The 20661-nt window shown below is 35.9% G+C and overlaps 1 protein-coding gene across 1 annotated transcript in view; it reads left to right on the top strand.

Annotated features, from left to right (window-relative positions):
• spata17 (spermatogenesis associated 17) overlaps positions 1-20661 on the top strand; it is a 34777-nt gene that overhangs the window by 5830 nt on the left and 8286 nt on the right. The window contains exons 5-9 of the mRNA XM_016526892.1: positions 1002-1105; positions 4955-5078; positions 7509-7694; positions 10349-10497; positions 14654-14789. Coding sequence (XP_016382378.1) covers positions 1002-1105; positions 4955-5078; positions 7509-7694; positions 10349-10497; positions 14654-14789 — 699 coding nt within the window. The remainder of the gene's footprint in view (positions 1-1001; positions 1106-4954; positions 5079-7508; positions 7695-10348; positions 10498-14653; positions 14790-20661) is intronic.

The raw sequence follows: 20661 nt of genomic DNA, 5'->3' as shown, positions 1-20661 counted from the left end.
TTAAAAAAAACAACAACAAAAAACAAACAAACACTAGCTTTCTATTTTTTCTATTTGTTTTTCTGTGTGTGTGTGTATAATATATATATATATATACACACACCTTGCTACGTGTACTGCGTTAGGCTAACCGAGACTTGTCATTTGCACTTATATATTGTTGCTCTTTTGTTAGTTTTGACTGTTTTTATTGTCCTCATTTGTAAGTCGCTTTGGATAAAAGCGTCTGCTAAATGACTAAATGTAAATGTAAAAATTACCACATATCGCAGATTGGATGGATGGATGGATGGATAGATATGTTGTATTGAATTGATTGCCCTTAATCAAAAAAGTCTGTAGTTTGCATCTAATCAGTTGCGAAACAAGGTCATTGCTCCTCCTCACCCTTGTCCATTAAAGCTGAAAACAACAGACATTGAAGCTTTAGCATTGCGCTTCTTTTTAGCCATTTCCTTTATTCTATAAAGTGTTTATCGTGCTCTTTACCGAAAGCCAATGTGTTAACCTTTTAATAGAAATCAGTGTTTACAAGCGAGGCCCGATTTGTATTAGATCTAATTGAGCAATATGCATCATTGATTTTACTAGTCTAAGAGGTCACAAACAACTCAGAAACCAAGCCTGCAATTACTTTATTTAAAATTATCTATTGACTACTGATCAATGGCAATTCTTGTTTTGTTTAGTTTTTGCCTTATTATTTTTTTTCACCTGCTATTGTTTTAAGTACCTAATTAGCCTGAAGGACATCTGTCCTTTTTGTTTTGGGTCCTCAGTGGTGCTGTCATGGTGGCACTAACTATCACTCTCATTCTTCATGGAGTGACAATGACTGCAAGCTCTAAAGTGACAGGGGCTTCTTTAATTTGCTCTGACTTTGATTTGTCTTTTAGGAATTTAACTTTCATACTCTTTATCTGCCATACAGTGAAATAATAAAGGAAATAATAATAATTAGGTATATGTAATCATAATCAAAAATGACATTTCTTTTGCAGATACAGCAGAGATGGCGGGGCTATTATGTGAGGAAGTATGTACACAATTATTATGCACGCAAGAGATATTTGGAGGGACTGACAAGGAAGAATGAACACATCAGGTGAAAAAAAAATACATTTTTATACATATACAGCTCCAAATAAAGTAATATTTGTACATAATATTACATTAGACTAATGTTCACAGATGACCATTAAATTCTTGCAAAGACAAAGGAATGTCATGCCTTTAACAGCATGTTTGAGACATATACATTAGCAGCATGTCATGCATAAATTGCCTCTGGTTACTTGAAAATGAATAACTTTATGAAATTCAAAATTAGCCTCTGATTTGCGTGTGCCCCCACATTTATTAAAAAAAAAAAAAGTTCCTGCTTCAGGGGCTGAAGGATGATGCCATCTTTTATTTTTGATAAAAATGAAGTCACTTTTTTTAATGTGACCAATACATTTTGTGGGAAAATATCTTAAGGGTCTAGCTAAAATTAAATGTAAATCTGTTAAGTGCTCCTTGGATCACTGACTCCCAACACCCCACCCCCTCCCTCCATCTCCCTGCTCCAGCCTCTCTTTAAGTGGGAATGTTCTCTTTTAATGGGGTTTCTCACCTATGAATCACGTTAACACATTGCATTTCTCTATAAAAACATTGGGCCATCATGTACAGCACTGTGTCTTATACTGTATAATGTAAGCTTTTTTTCTCTTTTCTATTTCCTGTTTTGGAAGAGGCCAAAATGTAGCGCAAGATAGTTTGTAAACGTATTTTTCAGTAAGCCATACAGATGCTGAGGTCACATAAAATAGAATGCTGTAATTATATCTATTAGCATTGTCAATTTAATTCACATTTTTTAACTTAAAATCATGGCAAAAAAAGTGTGATTAAATCAATTCATCAGCCTTTAATGTAATTAATTTGATTATTTTGTTGACTGACATCCCTAATATCTATATATTGTGAAACACTGATTTATATATATTAAAAACATGACAAGTGGTGCAAGTAAGTAAAATTTACATTTTAATTATTTAGTTATTGGCTCATTTGATTATCTCAGAATTGGTCATTGTCTGATCAGTCTGCCTGGTTAGTATTAAACAGTTATTTGTGGGAATAGAAACTCTTGTCCCAGTGAGTTTTTGATATCTGTCCAACTGTGTTTTACAAACAACGTCCCATTGTTTTGTTCGCCTGTCCTTCTCACTCTGTCTGCTAGTGCATTAATTAGTTGTTTATGTAACGCTTGTGAGGTCATGATGAATCAGTCAAAGATGCGAAGTGAAAGATCACTGCGCTGATTCTGACAATCTGTTCCACGTTGGGCTCAGGATCACCCACTGACTGATTAGTCACCCCTCAAAGGTCTCGGTGCCAGGATTTTAATCCGTACAGCTCCAGCGCCTGAATAAATTATTCAAAATTTTCCTAATGGTTCCCATTTAGCACAAGCAGACCAGTCCAGCATGCCAATGATGGGAGGCCAGCGACTGCCCGTGTCAGGGCGGCCCCTCTCTCTCATTCTCTCTCCCTGCCAGCAGTGAAGGATCCCCCCTCCTTGTTCAAAATGATCTGTGTCGTTTCATTAGCTCTAGCCTGATGACAAGGCCCGCTATGTTCCAGTGTCCATCTTCATTCAGTTGTCCTTCTCTGCATACCTTAATGAAGTCAAGACCCGGGTTCACCACAGCAATTCCACAGCAAGAGTTTGTGCAATGTAACAATTTATCACTTGTCAAGAAGACACTTAAAGTTCCAGCACTTAATAAGGTCTTCCTCTGGGCTTGAGTAATTAGAACTGAGCGGCTTGCATATTTACTAAATGTGGAGTGTCATTGCCACCATGGCCTATTGCCTGCATGAATTATTTCTCTATCTGTAATAAACAGCTGGGTAATTATTACTGCCATAATCAGATACATTTCTCTCTGTAATGTTTGAGCATGGCAAATCTTTAACTCTTTGGAAGCACAGAGGGAATTTATGGACTCCCATTGCTCAGGCTACTTTTTCTGCTCTCGTGTCCCTTTCAAGGACATCTGTGAAACTCACTCCTTAACTGCAGGCCTTATTAATTTTTTTTTCTTTATAAACATTTCATAGTATTTAGGGCAGGTCTTTTATCAAAGCAAGACTCCAAAATACACAGGCCGCGGTATGCATATGCTTAATCTCACAAATTACTGCATTCATTACAGAGAAGTATACTAAATCCCATTTTATGGGCAAATTGATCTTAATGTTTACCACCTTTAAAGCATTTAAATTCTGCTTATTAATCATATTTTGTTTATTTAAAAATTTCTCTTAAAAACAGCTTTGTTGGTCTTTAAAAAAATTTTCAATTAAATTACAGCAAACAGAAATTTGGGAATTTATAGATAATACTGTAATTCCATTATGACAAATGTCAAAAAGCACTCCGGTAATTATTCTTCATGTGCAACACTGCATAATTGATTGATTGATATTCCTTCAGTGTGCCATTATTTGTGTTATTTTAATTTCACTGTGATACTATTAGTACTATTAGTAGTTTTTCTTAAATATTTTCTTATTTATTTATATTTACTTTTTGTAATTCTTTTGTGTGTTTTTGTCATTTTTATTAGTTTTGGCGTCTTTTTCCTAATATTTCTATATTGTTTATATTTTATGTTTTATAGTTTTTATAATAGTATTTATTTTTATTTTACTTATTTTAGTTAATCAAGTTGAACTAAATTGCCTTGGCAACTAGCTGCAATTAAATAGTTGAGTATAAAAAACGTAATTTCAGTTAACAGCTATTTTATTTCAAGTAACAAAAATGCTTTTTATGGTTTTAGTTTTAATTAATAATAATCCTGTGTTGTTCATATATCAAACAAAATATTTACAAAATAATATATATGAACACACACACACACAATGCTGTCATATTTATATACATATTTAATGTATTGTTAATAATGAATATCTTTCTACATATTATTACTATTATTAATAAATATGAGGGTATGTGGCATGTTGCAAAAAACAAACTAACAAGCTAGACTGAAGTATACTGTAAACGGCTTGTATTTTTGACTGAAAACCACATGCCTAGCTATTGATAGGTAAGGGTGATTAGCACCTGGTGGATTCCACAGTAAGTGGATGCAATTCAGTGGGCGCAGGGTGCTTATAACTGTGTGTTGTTTAAGGACACACAAAGGTCATCTGTGTTAGCTGCTCCCATGTCTCTCTACTGGCCCATCAACACTAATGAGGTTTATGTGTTACCCCAGCCTTCTCTTAGACACAGATCGAGATCCCCTTCCACGGTTACAAATCTATTTGGCTTTTGTCCACTACAGTGCAATTAATAATAAGCGGGAGATATAGGTTAGCAAAGGTCACACAGACAGCGTGATGCCACACGAAAGAAGCCGAGGCTGGTCAGACAGCGATGCAAACATTGCAACCTCAGACCATAACAGAAAACACACTCACAGCCCAGACTACCATGCATACTTGATTTATTTTGCGATTTACTTTTATGGAGAGAGAAAAATGCATCATAGGAAAAGTGAGGTGATTTTTAAGGGTCAGTGCACAGAGCAAAATAACTATGTAACAGAAAGTATTTTGTGCATTTTATGTTCATTATTTTATTTTATTTTATGCTTACTCTAGCACAGGCATAAATGTAGTGGTAGAAAATATGAATTGATGTTCAATTAGGTTTATATGTATTATCATATAAATAACAAAAATACAGTTTTGCAAACGTGTGTCATGTATCAGAATGAAATAATCACAAGAATTCAGATTGTTGTACTATTATTATATCAGCCATGCTGTTCTCTTGAACAGCCGACAAGAGTATTGAACATCGTCTGATGTCTTGGGACTGAGACAAGAGTTTACAGAAGAGTAAGATGAAAAAACTGTAGGTTTATGTGTACTGTTCTCTGCTTCCCAGGAGAGACCTGGAGGAATTTGCAGAGCTCCAGAGGAGAGAGAGAGAACGGATCACTCTGGAAAAAGAGGAAAAAGAGAAAAACATCCAGGCTCAGAGACTCCACTTCCTCCTGAGCACTAAACAGGTCAGTGGCGAATCAATGAGACGCACATGATGTACATATGTTCGACATACATATATGTGCATTTATTTGAGGTCACTGATTGAAAAGAAACTGTGTAGGTATGGAGTATGAAGACCTGCATTTATTCTTAATACAGCAGGGCTCCTAACTGCTGCAGTCATCTGCTGATATATATATTCTTTTCAGAAATCCCTCTGGCTATAATGTGTCTTGATAATTATGATGAAGTGCTCTGGCCGTTGTTGATTCAGCAGCAGTGCGTGGTGAGCAGATATTTCATTTTGTGGCCTCTCCTTCATGCTTTTATGGTCATCACAACCTCCTGTGGCCACACCACTCATGCCCATGTTTCTGCTCTGGTCACTGGACGCTTAGTGCCGCGAACAGGGCAAGAGGACATTACTGCCAGCTGCCTGCAGTCTGAAACCAAGAAATAATACACATCAGCTAATGGCTAATGGACAACAGATGCGAGGGACCACATGCTAGTTAAAGGATGCTTTAGAGGGAGATGAGGAGAAAAAGAAGGGTGTGTGGGATAGGGATGCTGGGATTGACTAGTTTACTAGTCACCAGATTTTTTTCTTCTTCTTCTTTTTTGGGTACTGTGCACCTTGAGACATTTAGTTTTTTAGCCTTTTTGTCCCATTGAAATTATTTAGAAAAAAATATTTTATAAAATTACATTTATTATTTTTATTAAAAAAAAGAAAATTATTATAAAAACATTTAGAAAAATCTGATTACTGGAAGTATTTCTATGCTGACAAAAGTATTTTGTCAATATAATTAATATAACACCAGGGTATTCAACAAGGAAAAGGACCGTGGACCACAAGAAAAACATTTATAATGGGAAAAAAAATTATAATTTCTATCTATTTGAAATAAACTAATGATCAGATAAACATTTTATAATTGAATATGTGTTAAAACAATGCTTTAAATGATTATGATTAGTAAGAAATGGTTACTGAGATATTATCATTTAAATTTCGGGGCTAGTAACATTTTTAAATGTTTAAAAAGTCTCTTATGCTCACCACGGCTGCATTTAATTTAAACAAAACAGTAATATTGTGAACTAACTGTTTTCTGTTTTACATATATTTTATTTATATAAAATTACATTTTAAAATGTAATTTATTCCTGTCATAGCAAAGCTGAATAAGCTGAATAACTCCATGTCAAAGCCATAACTCCAGTCTTCACTTAAAACGTCACGTGATCCTTAAAACATCCTTTTAATATGCTGGTGCTTGGTGCTTAAAAAGCATTTATTAATATCATCAATTTTGAATGCAGTTGTTCTGCTTAATATATTTGTGGAAACCGTGATAATTTTGTTTCAAGGTTCTTTAATAAATATAAATTTATTTTAAATATTTTTTAACCATTTTTTAAAGTCTTAAATGTCACTTTTGATCACTTAAAAAAAATATTACTGACCCTAAACATGCACATTTATTTATGACTGACAATACATCCAAAAGAGGACAGTCATTTAAAGCACAAAACTCAGACTTAAGTGCTTGTCAGTGCAGGAAAGGTTTAACTCTCTTTCGAGTTTTCTCATTCTCTCTTTCCCCCTCCTGCTTTTCTCATTCTCACTCTCTCTGTCTCTACGCTGGGCAACTTATGTTCCCACAGTCTGACCTTGTCTCCGTGAAATGGATGGGTCTCCCATGGTTCATCGTTAACCAGAGAAAATTCCACTGGACAAAAGTGGCTGTGCTGACATAGATGAAGTTCCTCGGTACGAGGGTCAACATCATTGCTCTTTTCCTGTAAGTCCGAGGCAAGTTGGGAGTTTGTGGTGTACCCCCCACCATGTGACACCCAAAGCTACACTATCCAAATGGGTGCAGGAGCCTTACTGAAGAATATTACCTGTAAAAGTTATTAACATATATAGTAATAAAGCTTAAAAAGCTCCCGCTGCTAATTAAGCACATATGAGGAATCGTCTGATTAGAGACTAATTATTCTAGCTGTTATTCCTCAGGCCAAACCAAGAACCACCGAAGTGCTACGGTAAGATCAGACAGCTCATAGTTAGATAGCAGACATGACACATGCCAGAGTGATGGATGTGTGTCCATTCAGGGGAGGTGACAAGTATAATTGTTTTGCTGTGGTCGACCGAATAAAGTGGGTTCCTTTTCCTGAAAGCTAAATGTGTTTTGCTGTAGGCTTTGCATGGATACCTATGATGAGAGGTACAATGGAAGCTGTTACCAGTCCATTGCTAGCAAATGAGTTATTAAAGAGGGCATGAGGATGTGTTTGGAGGTTTGCTCTGCAAGGTTTAAGGGCAGTCATTTAGAGAAACAGACTTTCTCTTCATTATGCCAACAGAAGCATAACATTGTTTTGTTCACCTTGCTTATCCAAACTGGTGGATTGTTGTGTTTGTGTGCTTATCTTAGTGTCCAGGTGTTTTCAATTCACCGTTCAGAGCAGAACCCGATGAGATGGAGCTGAGACTGAGAAAAGTGAAGCCACTTCTAGTGCGATCGGCTCCTAAGGAGAGGAATACCCCTTATATAACCCCTGATCTCTCTAACCTGATGCAAAACTGGGAGCGACTACCACCCATTCACAAAAAGCCACAGGTGAGACATTGCCCTTAAAGGAATAGTTAATGCAAAAAATACAAAATAATTAAATTGTCTTCATTTACTGTTCCTGATCTTGTTCCAAAAATGTATATTGCTCTTTCTTTAGTGGAACACGAGAGTACTTTCAAGCTTCAAAAGAGATGAAAAATAGTCAAAAAAGCAATCAATATGGCTTGTGTGCTTTATTTCAAGACTTCTAAAGTCATACAATATAATTGTTGTTATTCGCTGAAAATCTTGACTTCTGTACTAGCTGTCCTTGTTGTTTTAATGAGTAGCGATGTCTTATTCATGAACAAATGTTTTTTTATGAGTCAGATCTCTTCAATGTATCAGTTGATCCAGTTTACAAAACTGTTCTGAATGATTTGTTCATGAATCATAACTAACTGATTCTCAATTCTCATGACTTCATAAAACTTGGAATATAGTGCACAAGTTGTATGGACCACTTTTATGATACTTTCATGGCACTTTTTAGTCTTGTTTGAAGCTTGATAGCTCCAGTGCCCTATTATCGTAAGGACATTCTACAAAAACATGCTTAGTCATATGGATTTAGATCAACATGGGTCAGTAAATAATGACATTTTTATTTTGGGTGAAATATCGCCTAGATTGTTCTGAAATTCAGGCAAAAAGCTGACGTTGAAGTTGTTTTAGGAACATTTATTTGTCTTTTAGCTAACTCACGCTAAAATCTTCATTTATATTCATAACAAATGTCTCACCACCTCTTACTGGGATGTTTTATCAACTCAAAGCAGTTGTTGACGTCCATCTAGACTCTACCAACGAAATGGCCTGACAAATAACAAAAGAGATCTTGAGATAACTATGATTAAAGCCAGGATTTATTGCCACCCTGAGATCATTTAAAAAAAACTTGCCGTAAAAATGGAATAATATCATTAAACGTGCCTCCCTTCTCGTCTGGATACCACCAAAGCATTTAGACAGCCAGATAACCGGTGATAAGCACGCCTGTCAACCCAAGCCCCTTTATTCCATGGATCCCATTAAGGGACTCTCAGCAAGGGAATACCGCAACATGTAAAGGTGCCCCGATAAAGAATATCTTTAAGTACTTCTAAATCTAGCATGTCATCTTGTCCAGCTGTGAGGGAGATTTGATGATACGTATTTGCCATTTGTGTTATTTACGGTCCATGACTTTTATGGTAACTGGTTCTTATTATTGGTTTCTATTAATGTAAAACATAAGTGAGCAGAAATGAAGCGTGAGTCATATCTTTTTATTAGAGCCTGAGTTCTTCTCCCTGGGCTGGCTTTTCACTCCAGCTGGGCCCAGTTAGTGGGAATTCATTAAAAAAAACTGCCACATCTTTCACACAATGTGCAATAGATGAAGATGCATTATTTATCTACATTTTGCCCTTACAAAGACCCCAGAATAAGCACCCACCCTCTTTCTCTCGCCTCCCCTTCCCTCATGCCATCTCTCTCTCTCTCTCCCAATTATTTGTGGTCTGAGGTGGAGCAACTCTCCCTGTGTGATAAGCATCTGCTAGTGATAGATTGAATATGTGTATTGTTAGGGGAAGTAAGGGGATTGGTCAGTGCCAGGTGCTGATCTGGTCTTGATAGTATCAAGGGCAGAGAATGTTGCGCCAGCATGAATTAAAAGCAGCAATGTCTGAAGGTCACATTTAAACTAAGAGTAACCAAAACAATAAGTTATGCATGTGGAGCCGTGCCGCAAGTGTGTTTGCACCAGTTCAAAAGGAAAACTTTCTATTTGGGCTACTAAACACATCTGAAAGCTTCTGTGTCAACATGTTGGGTATTTATGTTCAAAATAACTGAGGCTTGTGGTACAGTACCATGGTATCTGTCTAAAAGGAATGGTATAACATGGTAATGCCATTCATTTTGGACAAGTACCATGGTATTGTTTGATTAACATATTCATATGCCAAGGTATTTCCATTTAAATCCAAGGTATAATGTAAAGGTGGTACTTTTTATCTATCTATAATTGTGGTTTGGTGATGTGGTTAAGAAGTCAAGTCAGACTTTATTTATAGAGCATGTGCAATCGTAAACTTCAGAAATGTAATGTGATGTTAAGCGATTGAGAACATATAGATCAATCAGTTATTAAAAATCTGTTATTAATGTGGAATAATATATGCATTATGTACACCAATTTTTATATTTGATGTTAATTTCATATCACAAATAACAGCCATAACTGTCCAGATTGAGATTTTATTTTGCAAATGAGTTTAATGATTGATTCAAATGAAGTGTTTGACTAATAAACAGCACACAAAAATGCCCTCATACGAGTAAACATGTCCCTGAAAATAAATTACAGAGGGGAAATTTAAAATATTGCCTCAAAATAAAAAAAGACAATTATTGACACGGCTATTCTATATTGGTATGTAGATTTGATAGTGAATTCTAATGTATTTACTTGAAGTCTCTAATGCCTCTGCCTCTTCAGGGCCTTCACTATATGGTCAAGGTATCATTATCAGCACTGGTCAGGTGTGTTAATGTCTTAGATGAAAAGACTGGGGCTTTCGAGGGTCCAGCTGGCCGTCCACAGGGGCCTCATCAATAACGAGGCGGGCGGGTCTGGGCAATAAAACATTTACCTTATCCCCCGTACCTGTCAGGGGCCCTTTCGCCCAGCTCTGGATGTGCAGCAGCAGCGGCATCGGCCCCTGGAGCCAAGCCTGCGCGTGGTCACATCCATCACTGCCCTGGAGGAGGCCAGAGAGGAGCTCAAACAGCAGGAGTGGAGGACTTGCGTCATCGACCAGACGTAAGTTACACACACACAAGCGCTTGCATGTACACATCCCTGCACTAGAGATTGTGTGAAATGCATGTATGTATTGATTTGGAGCTGAATACAATCAATGGAACATATTCTGTAGCAGTACTTAATAATGAAGTGTAAATTCACTGTACAAGATCTCAATACGATCCAAAAAGTATTTGGACATTTATGGTATGGCATTCATACATTTTTAAGTGGTAATTAAAGGGAAAAATTTTAATTCAGTCATCATTTACTCACCCTCATGTCATTTATATCCTGGATGTATTTATTTTTTCTTCTGCAGAACACAAAAGATAAGTGAAAGTTTTTTTGTTTTGTTTTTTAACAATGAAAGTCAGTGGTGTCCTAAACAACACCGACTTTCATTATATGAATACAAACTGTTGAAACATTCTTCAAAATATCATGTTTTGTGTTCTGCAGAAAACAGAAAGTCATACAGGTTTGAAACAACATGAAGGTGAGTAAATAATGACAGAATTTTCATTGTTTCATTAATTATGCCTTTAAGGCAAATTTTAAAATGTATGAATATCACTGGATAAGTGTCCAATTACTTTCTAGAGCCACTGTACATCTTATCTTATCTGTACAGTACATTTACACTGCATTATCAAGAAGGCTTAGTGTTCATTTAAATTTTTTGGGTGAAATTAACTGTCCGAATACATTTTGAGGCCACTATAGATGTTAATATGAATGTAGAATAAAGTTTCGAAGTTTAATAGTGTAAATTGTTGAGTGCTTGGTCTCTATATATACAGTATATGACATTGTCTAGATGCACATTAATCACACAACAAGAGAAGCCCCACACTTTATTTTCTCAAAGTTTGGAGCAGATGGTAAAATCTCAAGTGGGGCTAGTTGCTAAATAAGTTAGCAAACAACAGCAACTCTGGCCAAAAATACAGCTTTTTTGACTATTAATAGTCCTACACTGTGTTTCATTTCATCATTGCAGAGACATTATTAGCTGTCTTCTCTGCTATATAATTATTGCAGTGGATTATCATAATAGCATTTTTCACAACGTTACTTGAACAGTGGCATCTCTGTTTTAAAACCCTTCCGTTTTATTTTAATTACAAGCTCAATGTGCAGTGTTTTTTAATCATGTTTAATTTTTTTTCTTCTTGCTCCAACTTTAAACAGTAAATTAGTTAACCCCATTAACACAGAATACCCCAAACAGGCTGTAATAGGAGAGGTGGTTACTGTGTAAATCGTATTATACATGTGGTGTCTCCAGGGCATGGCGAAGCATGATTAGAGTCTTTTTGATCCAGGATCCCACTATCGTTTCCTGCTAATTTCCTCCGGAATGTTTCAAAGAGCTACCGAAATGTTGCTACTCTCTTTTTTTTTCCACCACCAGCTTAATTTCAGTCCTAGTGATGTCTCCTCAGCCTCCGATGCAGATAATGCTGGGATGGATTACCATTATTTAGAAAAACAAACAACTCCATAGCGAACTAAACTAGTTGGCTTATAGTTTGACAAGGAATAAGTACTTGGGCTGTGAAGTGTTTATTCATTTTAAAAAATATTTTCTTTTTTTTTTACATTGAGAACTACACTGTAAAATATTTTGTAAGGTACACTAGTAATATGTTTCATATGGTAAATCCACTAAATAAACTTGTTTTATTAAAGTCAGAAATATTTAATTAATATTAGTGAATCGACCAGACTAAATTAGGTTGCACAATCAATTAAAATGAATGATTTATTTAAAATAAATTAGTAAATAAAATAAAAGTTTAATAATATCTAAGGAATGATTTACTGTATATAAGCATATAAGTTTTTCTTTTATTTATCATTTTATTATTATTATTATTATTAATTAATTAGTCTTTAATTCTGTTCTTTTTAAAAACCAATGTTACACAGCAGGCTGGCTTACAAATGTGCAAGGAGAAAACTGAATACTTGCATCTCTACATATTTCTCTTTTTCTCTCCCTCTGCCTCTTCTCTGTTCTTTCTCTCTACTTCCTCTAACACTCCCCCTTTTCCTGTTTTGGTGGCCTCCTAGGGTGTTGTCACTGGGCATTGGTCTGCACTGCCAAAAGATCCCCTGCGAGAAGTCAAACTTTCCTTAATGGCTTTCAATGAATAAAAACTACCCTATTAAAATGCAATTCAGTGGCAATGAAAGCAGTAAGTGAAACAGCCGGCAAGCAGCAGAAGCGTTGTGTATTCTGGGACATTGGGGCCACATTAATTTTTGCTCTGTGATGTCCGTCCCATGTGCACATTAGCATGGGTTGCACTGTAATCTGTCTTGTAGGGAGGCTGGTGTCTCTAGTGGATAAGGATGTCTGTGGGAGATTGGGCCATTATTTAAAGGGCCAGCGCGGTGTTTGATGTCACCCCCTTTTTTGCCTTGCGCCATCAAAGCTTTACCAAGCATTATTGCTTATGTGGTACTTACGTGACAGGAGAGGCCCTCTAATAAATAATGATATTTTTCAGGATGGAAATGACTAAAGAGAGTGTCAAACAAACTCCAGTTCTGCCAGAAAGTTTCACTTCAGTTGGCCCAGCCAGTATTATTATCTTTTCCTAAACAGATGTTTCAGAAAGTATCAATGCAGAAATATGAGACAAAGTCTTTGATCTAATGATCCCATCTGTTTTTTGTTTTATTTACTCTGAATATGTGCCAGTTTTGCACCGTATTTGTGCAACTTTTGCTTTTCCAGGCGGAGCGATTATGGTTACATTTTCCATATTTGTCTGTTTTGATTTCATTAAAGAGGACAGGGCTTCACCTGTACTTCTGGTTTCATCATCAAAAAAGGGAACGAACACAACAAGCATTGGGAATATAAAACCTTTCTTTGCAGATTGTGTTCACAGAAAGTGCCAAGGTTGTTGGTTGTTTGTTTGTTTTGTGACAAGCCAAGTCAATGCCCAGTGGACGTTTACCCAGCCTCGCGCAGACACCTCTTGTACCACACTGGATAAATCTTCCTCCAGGCAAAGTGTCTTGGGTACAATTTACAAAATCAACCTCGCTGTAATTAACATCTGGCATTTTTCCTAAGTAACCGCTATTTGCACTGAACGTGTGCCCAGCAAACACGCAGCATGTGCAGAAACAACCACAAGACATCACAACGATTAAGAAGCGATTTGGGTTTGGAAATGAGCTGGACTAGAATGAAAAGTGCCTGTGAGGGAGGGATGAGGCGACGTGGTGATGTATAAGTAACATGTGCTGTGTTGTGAAAATAGCAGAACGTTAGCTCTTAGCAGGCACGTTAGCCAAGACCAGAGGCCAGTAATTGGGCCGACACTGAGATTATGCTGCATTAAGGCTAATAGAACTAATGTTGTAAATGTCAATTTTGCTATTCATATATCTTACCATTCAAAATTTGGGGTCAGTAAAAGTGGGTTTTTTTTTTGGAAAGAAATTAATACTTTTATCCAGCATAGTCGCATTAAATTTATCAAAACATAACTAATATTACAAAAGATGGTAACACTTTAGTATAGGGGCCAATTCTCACTATTAACTTGCTTATTAGAATGCAGTTTATTAACATATTGGATTTTTATTAGTACTTATAAAGCACATATTCTGCATGACCACATTCTACATCCCTAATCCTACCCAATACCTAAACTAACAACTACATTACTATTAATAAGCAGCAAATTAGGAGTTTATTGAGGCAAAAGTCATAGTTAATGGTTTGTTAGTGAGAATTGGACCTTGAAATAAAATGTATCACAGTTTCCACATAAATATTAAACATCACAACCATTTTCAACAGTGATGATAAAAAGAAATGTTGCAAATCAGCATATTAGAATGATTTCTGAAGGATCATGTGACACTGAAGACTGATATTAATTCAGCTTTGCCATCACAGGAATAAATTACATTTTAAAATATATTAAAATAAAAGACAGTTATTTGAAATTGCAATAATATTTCACAATATTACTGATTTTACTGTATTTTTGCTCAAATAAATGCAGCCTTTGTGAGACTTCTTTCAAATTAAAAATCTTGCTGACCCACACTTCTGAACAATAGTGTGTGTTTTTTCAATATCCATTGTAGATTAGCTTATGAAGTATATCTTAATTCCTATTTCTGTTTTCTTTTCACACAGTTTTCATCCATTTTCAAACACAAGCCGAAATAAGCGGTACGAGGGCATGATGCACACCTCCACCCCCTTTGAGCAGGTGGCATATGGGACAAAGCACTTCCGTGAGGAGCACAAGGAGTACCTCAAGGGGAAAAAGGTACACGTTTCGCTAGCATGCACATGTAGAACTGCCAAAACGCATTCTGTGTGCTGGCATGATTTGGGAAGCGGGATATGGGATCTGTGATGGTAGTGAGAGGGGGACCGTTGTTCATTCTAAACCCACGCACCCCCACCAAAACAACCTCCATGTTGAGCGTCGCAAATTTGTCAAATTTGACAGCAATTTAATAAATACCCACAAGTAAATGAGAAGAAAAGGCTTCTCCCCCCCTCAAAGTCCTCACATTAGGTAATTGACTGTGTCTCTGCTGAAGGCCGTTCATGGATGAGAGTTCTTTATTGGCTCTTACCAGCAGGCACTACCCTCTGCATCCAGCGCAATTGCCCGGAAATACCTCCTCCGGAATGAAATAAATAAGAGAGCCCCTACTGCTGACACCGCTCATGTATGCTTGGTTGATACTAGATGTGGCAGCTCGGTTCCCCTCTGCATTTTAATTGTTATCTGTATGGCATAAATTTTTTTTTTTTTTAGAGGGAATAGAATTCATCAGGTCATTCCCTGAATACATCAGACACTCAAAGTTCTTGGTCTAGCTTCACCATATCAATGCCATTCCGTAATACGTCACAAGTTAAAAGACGTGGTGCGTGCTTCTCTCTGATTCTTTTGGAAAGTAGCCCAGTGTGTCTTGATTCATATTGTGAAGGTCTGAGGCTTGTGCTCACACCGTCTGACAGTAATGAAGACTCAGCATAACGAGCGTGCCTATGATCAACATAATTGATGTGGCAGAGGACATCATATTAAGGATTATCACTGATCCATAGCTAAACAGGAGGCAAACCCTCAGCCTCAGGGGTGATTCCCTACCCAGAAGAGCTTTACCACAGTATTACATACGCTACTGTTCAAACTGTTCCAAAGTTTGGGGTCAACACAATTTTTTTATATATATTAATAATGTAAGGATGCATTAAATTGATCAAAAGCGAAAGGAAAGACATTTATGATGTTACAAAAGACTTCTATTCCAAATAAATGCTGTACTTTTGATGCTGTTCTTTCTATTCATCAAAGAATCCTGGTAAGAAAAAAAAAGTATCATGGTTTCCAGAAAATTATTAAACAGTAGCACCCTTTTCAGCATTGATAATAATAATAAATGTTTCTTGAGGACCAAATCAGCATATTAGAATGATTTATTTGCATATTAAAATGATTTCTTGTGACACTGAATACTGGAGTAAATACTGTCTAGTGAAAATTCAGGAATAAATTACATTTAAAATATATTAAAATAGAACACAGTAATTAAAAATATGTAATATGTCACAATATTCAATTAATCAAAGAAAATCCACCTTAATAATACGAGACTTTGTTTAAATACAAATAAATAAATAAATCAAATCTTACAGACCACAAACTTTTGCATGGTAAATGCATAATAAATATACATTCCTATTGTGAAATATAAAATCATATTGTGAAAGATTACATCAGTTCATATTTTGATACATATATTTACTGTGATTTTTAAAATATATATTTTTTAAAAGAGATATAAACTCACAATTTCAAGAAATAAAGTCCCCATTACTTTTTTTACACTTGAGGTTTCACATGAACAGGCATGGAGCAGTAACCAACTGCAATATTGTTCATGGTATTCTTGCGTTTGATCTGTTAGCACATGCCAGGCTCATTAACCCTTAGCAAAGCTGCCTCAGTGTCTGTAATTAATGCAGCTAGCTCATGCAACATACGCACAGCATTTCTGCTTTGAATGGATTATTCTTTCCCCTCAACACTATTTGGATGAGTTATCTGGAAGAACTCGCTCATTCTCTCCCACCTCATCATCAAGGAGCCCATCCATTCCTCTATCACTGGGGGGTGCAGGGTACGTTTTGCTTGTCTAATTATTTTGTTTGCTTATATATTTATTTACATCCTTCTCTGAAGAGTGCGACTGCAGAGCTGTTTTTGATTAATCAAAATGCATTTGACTTCTAAGAGAGTAATGTACTCCAAAAGATGCCCTCCATTTAACCCGGGTCACACAGAGACCCAGACGCCAGAGGCACTGATGTTCCCGTGAGAATTACACACGTTAAGATGACGGCACTCTCGATGGGTTTGATTCGGATATTAGATTTATGCAAACTGCAGTTAGAATATGCATCTCTTATATAACAAAATACTGCCTGCCTTTGTGTACCTCATATTTTTTAATTATGAAGCTTTTTTATGTTTTGTATATAACATTTTTTAACATTTTATTGTAGATCTATCTGAGGTAAATAGATCCGTAAAGAATATTAAAAGCTAATAATAAAATAATTTTTTTAAATGTAATAATAGATATGTAAAAAAAAAAAAAAAGTAAAACATTTCTTATTTTCATAAATTTTTCTATATGAAAATGTAATGTGGAAAATACCTGAAAAAGGTATTTTGTGTTAGGTATGTTAGGTACGTTATGTGAAAAAGAATTTTTTTCACATCTCTAATTTCTCACAGGAAAAGCTTTGTCCCTTGATGACGATCCCGACCGTTGAAATATAAATTGATTCTAAACAGGAAATTAGATGGCACTTATTACACTGTCTAACTAGTAACCCAGTGTCATTTGTCTGTGGCTTGATAAATGTTCCACCTTTGACGGTTACCAATGAGAAATACGTTGCACGCAAACCTTTTTTTTTTTTTTTTTATAAATCTCCTAAGCCCCTCACTTTTTTCCATTGCATTGACTCACATGAAGATAATGATGGATATGGTAATTTCCAAGTGCATCTCTGATTTACTTATACCCATTCTCTTTTTCCTTTCTTCTCCGTTCATTTGTTCATCCCACCCCTCATAGGACCCACACCTTGAGATGTGTTATTTCCCAGATTAACATGTCTTAACCTGAAAGCAGTGCTTGGTGATTTATCTCAATTGTGGAGATAAAAGGAAGTGATGCAGGAAAGATTGCAGAGGCTTCAGACATGCTCAGATACATAACGAATGAACTTTGCCTCTGATATTTGAATCTCGGTCATTTTTTATAGAGCTCTTTTGAGGTCCTATTTTTTTCTTTTAAGATTGAAGTCCAATAGAAACCAAAGTTTTACTGAACAAAGTGATCTTAACTGTTATGGATATAAACGTTAAATCTGCATTGTCTGTCGTTTTTTTTCTTCCATTTAAGGCTGTTCCTAAGGCACAAAACTAACTCATATTTATATGTATTTAATCTTAAAATACAAACATATATCCAAAAAATTATATACAATTTTTAAAGATAATCTAAGGCCATGTCCACACGTACACGGGTATTTTTATAAACAGAGTTTTTCCTTCTTCCGTTTTAAAAAAAATCTCCGTCCACATGAAAATGCAAAAGCATGCTATGAAGCACTGTCAAGAGCATGCCAAGCCAACAGGTGGCGATATAATCTCAACCGTAAAGCCATGTTGGCCAATCAGAAGCCTGAAAAAGTTTCTAGTAGGCGGAGATAACAGTGCATGCTCCGACGTCACAAGCCCAAATCTCCGGTTTCGCTGTCTACACGATAACACTGCAACCGGAGTTTTTGAAAATTTTCACCCTGGCAGGAGTTTTCAAAAATGTTCAGTTTCAGTGAACTGGTGCTGCGTTTGCGTGTGGATGAACGGCCTAACCGTGTAGAAAAAAGCTGCGGTTTTGAAAATACTCGCATTCGTGTGGACAGGGCCTAAAAAGTGTGAAATAAACTTAAAATATTTACATTTTTATTATGTGAAGCCCCTTTTTCCCTTGAATTGATCAGCTAAAAAATTGACTGTCCCTTAGTTGTCATTTCCAACAAGTTTGTTATTATAAAGTTTTAAAATAATAGTTTTTATCAAAAGTTAAGCACACTTTGCAATGGTGTCCGTAAAGAGAATGTTTTAGATTAAATATAAGACAAAGAAAAATCTGTTTATATCACTTGTGACAGCAGATTATTTTTATTTTGCGTCATTTCCGAGTTATACAAAAAAATATGAAATACTATTTAATTGTATATAGGAAACTTAAATTGATAGCTATTCAAGTCAGTGAGGTCCAAAAATGCTTAAAAATGTAATTTCCACCTCAAAATTTAATAGCGATTTAAGGTGGAAATTACATTTATTTAGGATGGTTCAGGAAAAAAAATGACAGTTATTTTCTGTGCTGCATGTACAATTTGTTAGTAAACTAATTAAATACACCAGTCAGTATCAAAAGTGTGTTTTAAGAGAGTTTAATTTCTATATGTCCACAAGTTCTCGTAGTTGAAGAAACACCCTTAAATGGAATCAGTGTTAAGGCGGCAATACAGTGATTTGAGCTGTTTCAGATATGAAGTGACGGTCCACAGCGGTGTGTTGTCAGCCCAGTTGTGGATCAGAAGTGATGCAGACAGACAGAGAGGCACAGGGTCCGCGCTTTTCCCTCTCCTCTGTAATTAGTGCGTTAGTTAATAGCCCCTTGACAAAGATGGCCCTTCATCAGGCTGTACGCCGGCCGCTGACTAGTCAGCCCTGTGATCTGATTTTTGCATCATCACCACCGATTCTAACAAATTGAACCACCAGGGCTAATTATGGTGGCTAATAAATTGCATTGCCTCGGTGCAAAATCCTCTCCATCGTCTTGCATTAGACTTTCATCAATCATGTTTTCAAACTGATATATCTTAGCACCAGAATACCAGCACACAGCCTGGGCCTACATTTATTTTCTCTCTCTTCTATTTTAATGTTGCTTCAGTAATTGCTTTTCCAAACTCCCTTTGCTAGACCCCCATTTCCATTGTCCCCCTGCCGAATATCACCTCTAAGCACAACCGGAGCACTTTTTTTTTTTTTTATTATTGTTGTAGGCCTAAAATGATGCTTTGTTAGTGGCTGCTCTTGTTAATCACTGGCGGAATAATGCATCACCATGATATGTGTGATATATGAGGTGTGTTTAAATGCGAATGATATTAATAATGAGCAATAAATAAGTGATATAAAAGTAGGACAACCTGCTTTGACTCCAGGATAGGTAATGGCATGTGAGTGTTTCTATTACGCACACACACACACACACACACATATGCTCATATTCCAGACCGGACTACATTAGTGACCAAGAGCCTCTGGGTGATTCACTATATCCATTTTATAGGGATATAAAATCCCTCGGCCCCTTCATTTGCCACGTAATAAACAATTCGCCTGACATGCCTCTCACTTTTTTCTTACATATGTATCAATTAACTTTACACCTTCTTCTATTATGTCAGCGTTTCCTTTTTATAGTCATTCATATAAATAGTAAATAAATATAATGCGTCACGATTGATTTGAAATGGCCTTTGCCTTAAACATTAAGAAAATTAATATCATCCTTCAGTAGAAAAGATAATTTCACAATGTCAATCACAGATGACTTAAGTTACCAAACCCAAAGTTTTGAACGGCAAACGCATAATATATAATATGAGATATAATCATATTGTGAGATATTTATTTTATTTATTTAGTCATTTAGCAGACGCTTTTATCCAAAGCGACTTACAAATGAGGACAATAAAAGCAGTCAGAACTAACAAAAGAGCAACAATATATAAGTGCAAATGACAAGTCTCGGTTAGCCTAACGCAGTACACGTAGCAAGGTGTATATATATATACACACACACACACACACATATACAGTGGGGCAAATAAGTATTTGATACACTGCCGATTTTTCAAGTTTTCCCACTTACAAAGAATGGAGAGATCTGTAATTTTCATCGTAGGTACACCTCAACTGTGAGAGACAGAATAAAAAATAAATAAAAATCCAGATTGTATGATTTTTAAATAATTAATTTCCATTTTATTGCATGAAATAAGTATTTGATACAATAGAA

The sequence above is a fragment of the Sinocyclocheilus rhinocerous genome, unplaced genomic scaffold, assembly GCF_001515625.1.
Source record: "Sinocyclocheilus rhinocerous isolate Xijiao unplaced genomic scaffold, SAMN03320098_v1.1 scaffold1234, whole genome shotgun sequence".
Classification (NCBI taxonomy): domain Eukaryota; kingdom Metazoa; phylum Chordata; class Actinopteri; order Cypriniformes; family Cyprinidae; genus Sinocyclocheilus; species Sinocyclocheilus rhinocerous.
The sequence above is the reverse complement of the archived record's forward strand: the minus strand, read 5'-3'. Positions and strand labels throughout refer to the sequence as shown.